The sequence below is a fragment of the Eubalaena glacialis genome, chromosome 13 (genome assembly GCF_028564815.1).
Source record: "Eubalaena glacialis isolate mEubGla1 chromosome 13, mEubGla1.1.hap2.+ XY, whole genome shotgun sequence".
NCBI lineage: Eukaryota > Metazoa > Chordata > Mammalia > Artiodactyla > Balaenidae > Eubalaena > Eubalaena glacialis.
Genome location: NC_083728.1, coordinates 28818426 through 28830708, shown reverse-complemented (window position 1 = coordinate 28830708; position 12283 = coordinate 28818426). Strand labels below are relative to the sequence as shown.

The window sequence follows — 12283 nt, the reverse complement described above, 5'->3', positions numbered from 1 at the left end:
AACTGCATGACACACTTGCCCGTTCTTTCCTCCAGCTGCATAATGTTCCACTGTATGGCTGTCCCCGCATTTATTTCCCAGTCCCCAATTAATGGGTATTGAGGTTGTTCCAGTCTTTTACGATTCCAACCAGTGATGCTATGAATAACATTCCCATATCTTATTGCACACACATGTGAGCAAATCTGTAGGATAAAATGCCAAAAGTGCAAGAGCTGAGTCAAAAGCTTCTTTCTTTTTTAAGACTCTTTTTTAAAAACTCATTACAATAATGCCTCATGCTTATTAGACAATCCTACTTATCAGACAATAGAGACCTGTGCAAAATGAAAGGGAAAGTCAGTCCCCTCCACCCACCCCCTCCTCTCCACCCCCATCTGCTCAAACCTGGTCTGCAGAAGTAACAGCACTTAGTGGATTTTCTTTCACATTCTCTAGAAACACAGGGGCCACTATGTCCTTCCACGTGTCCATCCACGCCTTTTCCTATAAGCTCCCCAGTATCCCTCTACAGTTACATTAATACATTTTTCTTTCTCTTTTAAGTTCCCATATGTGGGGTTAGACTAGAGGTACTGATGCGCCAGGGCGCCCACTCCAAGTCCCCGGCATCTTTCCAGTTCTGCGCAAATGCTCTCAGCCTCCCTCCTCTTCACCGCTCCAGAACATTTCCAGGGACACCAGAACAGAACAGAACAGACTCAGCCAGTCCTGGCTGTTGGCATTTTGGCTGTTTTGTTTTTCCCTATTACAACCCATCCTCCAAAGGGCATTCATGCCCATGCTCCCTGGAGGTTATCTCCGGTGAGTGGACTGCGAGGTCAAAGGGCACGCATATTTGGGATTTGATAATGGCTACCAGGTTGCTGCTGTGTCCCTCCCACCCCACCTCTTTCCTCTACTGGACTCCAATCCATTTTACTCCAAGGCCAGGTCTCTCTTTCCTCCCCTCCTCACTCTGTGCTATCTGTGGGCACGGACCTCCGGGCTGTGTAACCCTGGGCAGGACGCTACCGCTCTGAGCCTCAGCGCGGGTCTGAGCCTCACCCCGGGGCCCAGGGGAAAGCCCGCGAGTGTGACTGCAAGGTGGGGACGGCGGGTTCACGCCTGTGCGCCCCCGCCCCGCAGCGCGCTGGAGACGCGGGTGCAGGCCCTGGAGACGCAGCAGCAGGCGGAGCTGGCCAGCCTCCGCGGCGAGAAGGAGCGGCTGCGGCGCCTGCTGGGCCGCCAGAGCGGCGCCCTCGCCGGCCTTGAGCGCAGCCTGCGCGCCGCCAGCAGCAACTCCAGCCTCCTGCAGCGCCAGCAGAGCCAGCTGCTGGAGTCGGTGCAGCGCCTGGTGCGCGTCGTGGCCCAGGGCCCGGGTGAGCAAAGGGGGCCCGCCAGATGCGGGAGGAGGGGAGGAGAGGGGAGGGAGACCCCGCTTACCCTCCCGGTTCACGCCAGTCCTGGAAGCCATCTCGGGAAAGACCACCCCCCTCCGCCCCCACCTATGAAACAGAAATAACACCAAACAGTAGTAATAATGGTGACGACAACAGTCCTAAGAGGAACCAATCCAGACTCTTTCCCCGACTCCATGAGTGACCTTGACCGTACCCCTGTCCCTCTCTAGGCCTTCGTTTCTCCATGCGTCTAATGGAGGTGATGATAATAAGGAGGATACCACCAGCCCAGACGGACAAGTCAGGGGTCCAGGACCCACCCTCCATCCTCACTTGCTTGGGCTTGCCCTCCTCCGCAGGCCTCAGTTTCCCTATCTGCAGAATGGAGAGGTTGGACTCAATGCCTCCCAAGGACTTCTCTCACCCTAATGCCCCCTGCCCCTAAGCCCAAGAGGGCCAAACAGAAGTGGGGAGGCACCTGTGGCCCAGGCTTCTGAGAAAGGAGGACAATGGCCGGCCCCCCTCCCCAGCCCTCACTTCTAATGGGAACGACTTCAATCACTCAGTTCCAGCTTCAGTCACTCAGTCAGCAAGCACTTACAGAGCCAGACCCAGTGCTGGGTGCTGCGGATACAGCTGTGAACAGCAGAGTTCCACAACTGTCTCTTGCAAAAGATGCCCAACCCCCGTCTGTGGGTCTCTGAGGGAAGGAGGAGGAAATACATATTTGTTAAGTGCCTACTATGTGCTAGATGCCCTGCTAGCAGTGTTCCTGAAGTTTCCAGTGGTTAAGAATCTGCCTGCCAATGCAGGGGACATGGGTTTGATCCCTGGTCCTCCGGGAAGATCCCACATGCCGCGGGGCAACTAAGCCCGTGCTGCAACCACTGAAGCCCACATGCCTAGAGCCCGTGCTCCACAGTAAGAGAAGCCACCGCAATGAGAAGCCCACGCACCACAAGGAAGAGTAGCCCCCGCTCGCCACAACTAGAGAAAGCCCGCGCGCAGCAACAAAGAAAGACCCAATGCAGCCAAAAAAAAAAACCAATAGTGATGGATTCCAGACACTATGGCTGGCAGCGATTTAGAGACAGAGGATGGCACCATGGCTCCATCTAAGTTGGGCAGGCCCCACCAGATAGGGGTGTGAGGCCTGAGGTAGCCACAGGCAAGAGAGGTGAACACCTTCCAAACCATGAGATTAGGAGTGACCCGAACCCATCACTGGCTTGTGCGTAGAGCCGTAGCAATGAGGCTGCCTAAATTAATCCTGTAGCTCAGCCAAAGGTACAGGGCCTGGGCCCAACACCTCTCCCCACAGGCTTACCGCTAACCCAGTCTCCAGCTGTGGCCCAATGTCTGCTCACCAGTCTGGGTGAGAGGTTGTATAGGGGACTTTGCCTCAGGCACCCTTTGACCAAACGCCTGTCCTGCCCCACTGTCACCAGGGAGAGGCACTACGGGTTGTTTCTCCCTACTGTCTAGATGGAGAAACTGGAGGAAGATTAGTCACCAGGTGTAGAACAGAAGATTGGACGGAGACGGGCACAGGAACCAGGCATCCATGAAGGCCAGCAGGAAGCCTGCACCCCCTCTCTGCACAGCTTTGTCCTAGGCAGGTGGAGGCTGGCAAGGGGTGGAGAACTCAGGGCATTCAGAAGGTTAGAAGGACGGGGACACAGGTAGAAAAGACCTAACCCATGCATGGTATCAGAAGCAGCATTCGTTAACAAGGTCTGTTTGTCCAGCCTTGTATGGGCTCAGTGGTGGAGACCCAAGGGGAGGTGGATAGTAGGAAAGGTACTGGCTCTCCAGTCAAATGGACCAGAGTTCAAGCTCTGGCTCCTTCACTTACTAGCACTGGCACTTTGCACAGGTCATTTAACATCTCAGAGCCTTGATTTTCCTCACCTATAAAATGGGAATAATAATAGCTCCTGTCTCTCAGAGTTCTGGCGCAGAGCATCAGATGAGTTCATACACATGAAGGGGCTGAGCATGGTGCCTAGGGCCAAAAGGGGGTGAAGCTGGTACAAAGATTAAGGGGGGTCCAGGCTGAGGCCAAACTATGTTGCATGTCAATACTGGTCCATCCTTGCTCTTATGCTCCCTGAAAATACTTTTCCTGGCCCCAGACTGCCCCTGACAGTACCTGGCTAAGAAACACCACAATGCATGGTGGGTATTTCACTTTTATTGCTATGATTGTCGTTAAGGCTATTGTTGTTGACTAAAGAAAACAATAGTGGACAGACCCTGAGAAGAGTGGCTGGAAATCTGAGGCCAACTCCTAGCTCTGCCCTTGCCTAGCTGGGAAAGTTGGGCCTGTCCCAGCTCACCTCTAGGCCAGCAACCTACCAGGCTTGGCTAGACTCCAGTTCCCCAGGGACCAGGGGCCTGGCAGATGGGGCCGTGGAGACCGTGCCCAGGGAATGTTTGTGCACAGACTGGGATGGATTTGGGACCTTTGTCCCTTCATTTGTGATCTGGGAATAACAGCCTCATTTCAACAGGGCCTCAGCTCCAGGACCCAGGATCCAGGTTCAAGAATGAGGCCAAAGCAGGAAGTCCCACCCCTTGGTAGCTTCCTGGTTCCTCACTGGTCAGGATACCTATCCATCTGGAACTTTAGCCCTATCCTTGGATACCCACCTACCCAAAGATTGGTTTCTGGTGGAATCATAGCCCAAAACTCTAATTGGATCCCAAAAAAGGAGCCAGAGAGGGTGTTTGAAACCTCGGTAGTTTATTTACCAACAGTCACTTTTTTCAGGTTAATCCTGGAGGCCTCCAGGGCCCTGGTGGGATTTGGCCATTAAATTAATATTCTCCCTTAAGGCCAGAGGTCAGCTCCCAGGGAGGGCATAATGAGGGGGGCCCACCTAAGAGCTGCAGGGATATCCAGCTGGTAGAGTGGGCTGTGGAGGGGACCCTGGATCTCCTACCCGAGGGAGCTCCAAGGACAAATCCCCCATAAGACCTGGAGAGAGGGAAAGCCCTGCCCAACCCCTCCCACCCGACCCAGCTGTGTGCCCTTGAGCCAGTTACCTCACTTTTGGGCCTCAGTTTCCTGGTCTGTGAAATGGGGAAGTACCTCAGTGGAGTTCAAGCCCCAATTACCTGTCCTGGAAGACTCTAGCAGCCTCATCTCTGGCCTTCCTGCTTTGAGTCTCATCCCCTCCAATCTCTGTTCTATACCCTGGCCAGAGGGCTCTTCTTCTGCACAGTCTGGGCTCCTCAGCCTGGCATTCAAGGCTGAAATCTCAGCCTCATCTCTCCTTCCTTAATGATGCTCTCTGGTCCATCAAACAGCAGAGCTCCCTCTGGCCTTAGCTCTGGATCTGGGTGTGAGTCATCTCCTCTTTGTGGCCTCAGCCAAATTCCCCTCACCACACCCCGATCCCTGCACACACAGGACTGTTCCCACCTTGGAGCCCGTGCATATGCTGTTCCCTCTGCCTGAGACACTTGCCCCTTCTCCACCTGGGTAGCCTCTGCTCCTTGTCCAGGTCCCAGTTCACTGTCAGCTCCTCTACGAAACCTTCCAGGGTCCGATACATCTCCCTATCCCCAACAACTCCCAGCCCAGAACCTGGCACAGAGCAGACGGGAGTGCCCACCTGACCCCTTCCCTCTCTCCTTAGCTCACTTCCAATTGTTTTTACTTGTCCCATTGCAGCGTCCATGAGGGCAGCTGAGCAGGTGTTCCAGGACTGTGCAGAGATCCAGCGCTCCGGGGCCAATGCCAGTGGCATCTACACCATCCATGTGGCCAATGTGACAGAGCCCAGAAAGGTTAGGGGGCTCCCTGAGGGCTGAGGCTATCAGAGGGTGCTGAGCCAAAGGACTCTCAGACAACCCTCCACCCCACCCCCACCCCCCACCAACATCACCTCCAGGCCTTGTCCAACATCTGAGATTCCAGAGAAGGTGGGGGTGACCCTACCCTCTGGAGCCCCCACTCATTCAGGAGTCAGATCATGCGGTTAAAGCAGAAGTTCCCAAAGTTGGCAATGCATCCTTCTCCAGCATGTTTTCCTGGGATGCTTTTAAGTTGGAATAGCAATAAATGGTTCTGTGTTGGTTCAGATAATGCTAGCTGATACAGCAAACAAACCTGCAAGAATTTCAGTTCCAGGGGCTTAACACAAAGAAGTTTATTTCTAATTTACTTACAGTCCAGCTGAAAGCAGGTGTGGGAGCTTGCTTTATGTGGGAAATTAGAGACCGGGGCTGATGGAAGCTCCACCATTTTCAGTGAGTGGCTCCCAAGGTTACCCAGAACTTTGAGGTCCAGTTATCAGATGTGTGGGGGGAGGGCAGTCAAGGGAAAATGTGGATGTCAGGAGGGTGGGTTTGGGGGCCAGGCCCAGAAGTGGAAGAGTTTGGGGAACAGCTAGCCAGTCTTCCCACTTCATATTCCCTTTTCAGTTTTCTTTCAACCCTGCTGAATATATCAAGGAGAATGGCTCAGATTATCTTTAACAGTTCTCACACACCTGCTAAATCCCCCTTTTTACAAAGAGAGATCAGGCCCTCAATCTCTAGCTAGAATTTTGTAACACTATTTTGTTTTCTTTATATATATTTTTACAATTATCTGAATAAAGGCAAGTGTTACTAATTTTCCCTCTATGGTACTAACAAGATTTCCTTTTAAGATGCATTTAGTCTGAGTATTTATTTAAGTAAAAAAAAAAAAGACACCATGTTTTTTTAACATCTTTATTGGAGTATAATTGCTTTACGATGGTGTGTTAGTTTCTGCTGTATAACAAAGTGAATCAGCTATACATATACATACATCCCCATATCTCCTCCCTCTTGCGTCTCCCTCCCACCCTCCCTATCCCACCCCTCTAGGTGGTCACAAAGTACCGAGCTGATCTCCCTGTGCTATGCAGCTGCTTCCCACTAGCTATCTATTTTACATTTGGTAGTGTATATATGTCCATGCCACTCTCTCACTTCGTCCCAGGTTACCCTTCCCACTCCCCGTATCCTCAAGTCCATTCTCTATGAAAGATACCATTTTTAAAGTAAATATTTTATATGAAATTAGTTCAGCTATGGTGGAATTTGGGAAGGTGTGAATAACTAAAATTTGGGAACACTGATAGAGAGGGAAGAGCTGGCCTGGGAGGCAAGAGATCTGGGCTCAAACTTCAGCTTTACTTTTGACTCATTTGCCTTGAGCAAGTCCTTTCCCTTCTCTGGGCCTCAGTTTCCCTTCCTGCAACCTCTGCTACCCTCACAACAGATGCCACTGTCTTCTCTCCCTGAGCAGACCTTCACCATCTCAGAGCCTCTACTCCTGCTGCTCCCTCCACTGGAAACGCTATTCCCACTCATCTCTGTCTGGCAGGCACATCATCATCCAAAGCCTTGTTCCAATGCCACCTCCCCTGGGAAGCCTTCCAGGATTGCCCCGTGACTCCTTCTTGGGAACTCTCTTTGTAGCTGCCCAAATGTTCATATTCAATAGTCTGCCAGCCCTATCAGACCTAGCCCTATCTGTCTGCTAGCCTCCTCCAGACCAAGCCAGCCCTGGGGGTTAATTTATCTCTGATTTGTCTCTGATTCACCTAGTACAGGGGCAGGCACCAAGTGTTTCCTCATCAAACATTGAAATGTACTGAGCTGGCTGGAAAAATAATATGTGAACAAAAGTTAAACTGAAAGATGTGATTGTGGTGGATGGTAAGCTCTTTGAAAGAAAGAATCATTCTGTCTTATCCATATTGGCATTCCCCATGCCTTGAATGGAACCTGGCACCTAGTAAGTGCTCAGAAAACATTCGTCTGCTGAATGTAATAACATTTCCTTTTTTTTTTTTTTTTTTTTTCTCGTATTTTGGCTGTGCCGCCTGGCATGCAGGATGGTTCCCCAACCAGGGATCGAACCTGGGCTTCCACAATGAAAGCACGGAATCCTAACCATTAGGCCACCAGGGAACCCCTGTAATAACATTTCCTGAGTCTACACCATGTGCCAAGCACTTTACACCTCTTGGCATTTAATTCTTACAGCAACTCTGCAATAATAACCAGTGAAAGGCCTCCATTTACTGAGTTCCTAGTATGTTATGTGCCAGGCTCTGTTCTTTTGATGGATGACTCATCTCATTTAATTTTCACAACAATCCCAGTGTGCAGATGAGAAACTGAGGCACAAAAAGGTTAAGGTATTAACATCCCCATTTTACAGCTGAGGAAAAGAAGGCTCCAAGAGGACATCACTTGCCCACCATTTTAGAAAAATGAAGACGACGGGTGGGGGATTTGGACCTGGATCCTTGGGATGCCTTGACCACCAAGCTCACCTGTTGCTCTGTGAGGTTCTGTCAGCCAAATCACCCTCGGGCTGGCCCACACCTGGCTTCTGGCTGCCTCCTGGGGCTTCCAACTTCCCATCTCCCCAATTTCCTCCAGGTGTTCTGTGACATGGAGGCCAGTGGAGGTGGATGGACCCTCATCCAGCGCCGTGAGAATGGCAGCATGAACTTCCAACGGAACTGGAGGGATTACAAACAGGTAACATTTCTGCCCTGGGGAGGAGCTTGTCAGCCCTGAAACCTGGGGCAGGAAGTGGGTTGTGGGCAGGGGTCTGGTTTGCCCCCAACCCTTCTCAGAAAAAAAATCAGCCCACCTAAACCAACTGCCTTCAAACAGGTTTGGCCAGTGCAAATACGCTATCAGGGACTCCATCACCCGAAATTGAACCCTCTTTTTGCAAGTCCTGACATATATCCTAAGAATGAAAGTTTAAGTTTTATTTTGTTTTAATTTTTGGAAAAGATAATACATATACATTGCTAGAAATTTTTAAAGAATACAAAAAACAGAACAGAAAAAAGTGATCTCCGCTGCTCACCCCTGGCTGCATTGCTTAAATGAATGTCTTTGTCTTAGCACACATACATGACTACATCTGCAGGAGAGATTTTTTAAATTCAGAATTGCTGGCTTAAAGACCCCATGCATTTTACAAGACGAGGAATAATGCCTGATTGTCTTCCAATTTTTTAATTAAATTTTGGATAAAGGATTTTTGGCAAGCTGACTTAAAAGCTCTTAAAGTTTTTAAGAGCAAAAGAAATAGAAAAAGATACACAGAAATACAACAATACTATTTTTTGTGTGTCTGCTTGCTGTTCCTTTGATAAATACTTTTTAAAAAGTACCAAATTAATCTATGAGTGTTCTTGAACCAATTGGGTTTTAAAGAATCATTCAAATGGCAAAGAGAAATAGGGTGCTCAGAAGCAGAAATACAGAAAAGACTGCTGAATATTAACCATTAGGCTAATAAGTGGTACAGCATAACTAAAATGGGGAGTGGGGCTTAGGTGTGCCCTGTCCTCGGTGCTGAATTATTGTTCTGGCCAAGGGCATTGGTCACGTGTCACTCTGGGACACTGGTGACTCTCAATGCTCTTAGCTTTACATTCCTATGTTACTGAAATTTTGCAGTGGCTGCCATGTCACTGAACAATGTTTGCTCTACCGCTTATGCAGCTGATTTAAGTTTTTAATTTTTTAATTGAGATTTAATATTCATGCACCTAAGTGCACAAATCTTAAGTGTAAGACTCAGTGAATTTTCACATATATATTCACCCACGTGACCACCATTCAAAGCTAGATATACAACACTTCCAGCACCCCAGAAACCCTCCTTGTGTCCCCTCCAAGTCAAGACTCCACTAAAGGTAGTAGCTATTCTGACTTCTACCACCACAGACTTTTTTTTGCCTGTTCTTGAACTTCATAGATTTCAATTATGATTCATGTGATTTCAATTATTTTTAACAGGCTTTTACATTTACAAAAGTCTTAGTAGTCTTTTTGCTCTAGGAGTTGGGGAGCTCCTAGCAAAGTGGTTTTGGGTAAGTGTCCCCAGAGCCCGGCCCAGCCCAGCTCCTTAACCAGAGACATAACCTTCCTCCTCGGCATGCAGCCTACTCCCATTCTCCTCTTCCCTAGGGCTTTGGCAACCCAGCCGGGGAGCACTGGTTAGGTAATGAGGTGGTGCACCAGCTCACCAGCAGGGCAGCCTACTCTCTGCGCGTGGAGCTGCAAGATTGGGAAGGCAACGAGGCCTACGCCCAGTATGAGCATTTCCAGCTGGGCAGCGAGGGGCAGCTGTACAGGTGGGCTTGGGGCCCAGGCTCATGGGTGGGCTGGGAGCCCTGGGCTAGTGGCTACAGGGTATGCACCAGCGGTCAGTCCCTGGGCGTCTCCAGTTCCTGCCATCTGTCCCCCATTTGGGCGCACGTCATGGGCTCTGGAGGTGTCTGGTTAGCACTCAGCACATCCTGGCCACTGGGTGGGGTGGAGAGAATGTCGCTGACACTGCCATGCCAGGAACAGGAAGGGGCCTTCCAAGGTCAGTCACCCCGAGGCGGTCATTTTACAGAGGCCCAGAAGTGGGGAGGTGACTTGCCCAGCCTGCCCTATGCTGTGGGGTGAGGTGGAAATTCCAGGCTGGGAATCAGGGGCACTGGGCTCATTCTGGCTCTGCTCCAGCTCAGTGTGTGAACTCAGGCAAGTCAAATGGGCTTCTCTGTACCTCTGCTTCTTAACCACAGGATGGGCTTAAATATGAGCACATTATAAAATCATCAAGGTCTCTCACCCCTCCCTCAGCCTGGTTCTTGGCTCTGTTCAGGAAAAGGAATGAACATTTCTTGAGCACCTATTATGTTCCAGGCACATGACTCCATTTAATCCTCCCCACAACCTTCTAAGGTAAGCATTGCTGTACCTGCTTTAGCGATGTGGAAACTGAGACACAGAGCTTAAGTCCCCTGCCCAAAGTTACAAAACAGGTAGGGCCTGGTTTTGAACTCAGTTTTGCTGCCAAAGCTCATGGTGTTTCTCCTACATAATGTTACGTCTCTGAGAAACTCAAGGATCTTAAAGATAAGCTATCTTGGAACCAGGACAGAATTGAATTCATGGACTCATGCTCTAGGGCCGCAAAGGACCTCACATGTCGTCTGGTTCTTCACATGATGCTAGAATCTCCTCCACAGCCACATTCATCATCCAGCCATGCTGGAATGCCTTCACTGATGGGAGGTCACTCCCTCCCAAAGAATCTCTGATGACTCTCTGTCTGCCTGCATTGTATGCCTAATTCCACCTCTGAGGGCTTCTCGGTGATGTGCCCCCAACCCCTCTATTAAATGCCCCTGGTTCCTCCAGCTAGCTGGTTCTGACATCCCTTCTATGGGACCCAACCCAGTCTGTTAATGTTCCTCCTTAAAGTGCAATGTCTAGAGCTGAATGAAACATCCCCGGGTCTGGGCTAGGCGGGGCTCAGCTGGATGCCTCCGACTGCTTAAGCTGACCAGTGAGTAGCCACAACACCCTGCTGACTCCTCTTTAAGCCACTGACCACCAAAGCCAAGGCTTAAATCCTGACTTTATCCCTATCTCCCTGAGTGACCCTGAGCAAGTCCCTTCACCTTCTCATCTGCAAAATGGGTGCCACAGGTGTACCTACCTCATTTAAAGTGTTGTGAAGCTTGAATGAGATACTACACATAGAGCATTAACGCTGGCACTTAGTATATGTTCAGCAAATAATATTATAACATTATATTATAATATTATAATTACTGTCCCCAAGCCAGCCCTTCACACACTTGGCTAGACTGCTCTGTGAGAGTTCACTGCTGTTCCCATCTCCAGTGCCTGGGACATGGTAAGTGCATAACAGGAAGCTGGGGGAGCCTCCCTTTCCTACACAAGTAACAGTTAAACCTCATCTCCATGACCCAATTCTTGGGCAGCAGCTTCTGTGGCCCTAAGTCCAGGATCTGCCATTTTTCTTGGGGAAGAAACATCGGGAAAAATATCTCATTGTGCTAAAGAACATGGCCCTGGAGCCAGATTGCCTGGGTATGAACCCTGACTCTATCACTTGTTGGATTCATGACCTTAGACAAGTTACTTACCTCTCTGTGCCTCAGTCTCCTCATCTGTAAAATATAGTATCTATGTCATAATTGAGATAATCTGCAGAAAACGCATAGCATATGGTAAGTGTTACATAAATGTTAGAGATATACAAACAATATATTCAAAGACAGAAATATAATATTTCTGCATCTATGTATATCTCAATTATTTATGTCCATTTATACAAACATATACATGTATGTTACATTTGGAACCCCTTGCTGTGCTGTCCTCTGTGAATTGATGAGCTGCCTCTGGCTTTTTATCTGAGACATGGAGAGCTCCCTGCCCATGGTTCCAGACTGTTATGCTCAGGTTTCAAAGGGCCCACATCTACATGACCCTTTGCAGAGCCCTAAATAATAATAATGATATATTGAACACTTGCCCTGTGCCAGGCATGGGCTGGCTCTGGTCATTTGTGGAAGAATCAGACCTGTGCTCTACCCCTCAAAGTTGTTCACAGTACAGTGTGTCGTGTGTGTCTGAGGGTGAGTGTGTCCACAAGCAAACCCACACCCCCGAGAAGACAAGAGCTGCCTAAGGGGAAAGCACAGGGGCATAGAGATGCTTGTGCTATCAGGGAGGGCTCCCTGGAGGAGGTGGTGCCTATGAAGAGTAGGCATTCTCCAGACAGAGAGAGGATAGAAAGGGCTCCCCAGGCAGCAGGGAGATTCTGAAAAGAAGGCAGAAAGAAGAGTTGACATGCAGCTGGCCACAGAAACCCCAAACCTGAGCAAGGCTCTTTCAAGGGCTCCAGGGATCGTAAGGAATAGGCCCTGCTCATTCAGGAAAAGCTTGGAAGATCCTGGAAAACACATAGGGACCTGGAAACTGCCAGAGAAGGGCTAAGGGGAGAGTGACAGAAACAGGTGCTGTCCCTGGGTCGCCGCCGTACAGAGTCAGCTGCCTGGTAAGGTGGGGTGGATCCC

At 49.7% G+C, this 12283-nt stretch overlaps 1 protein-coding gene across 1 annotated transcript in view; it reads left to right on the top strand.

Moving 5' to 3' along the window:
• The window catches only part of ANGPT4 (angiopoietin 4), a 40909-nt gene that overhangs the window by 22988 nt on the left and 5638 nt on the right, over positions 1 to 12283 (top strand). The window contains exons 4-7 of the mRNA XM_061208302.1: positions 1129 to 1361; positions 5062 to 5177; positions 7815 to 7916; positions 9369 to 9535. Of these exons, the coding sequence (XP_061064285.1) occupies positions 1129 to 1361; positions 5062 to 5177; positions 7815 to 7916; positions 9369 to 9535 (618 nt within the window). The remainder of the gene's footprint in view (positions 1 to 1128; positions 1362 to 5061; positions 5178 to 7814; positions 7917 to 9368; positions 9536 to 12283) is intronic.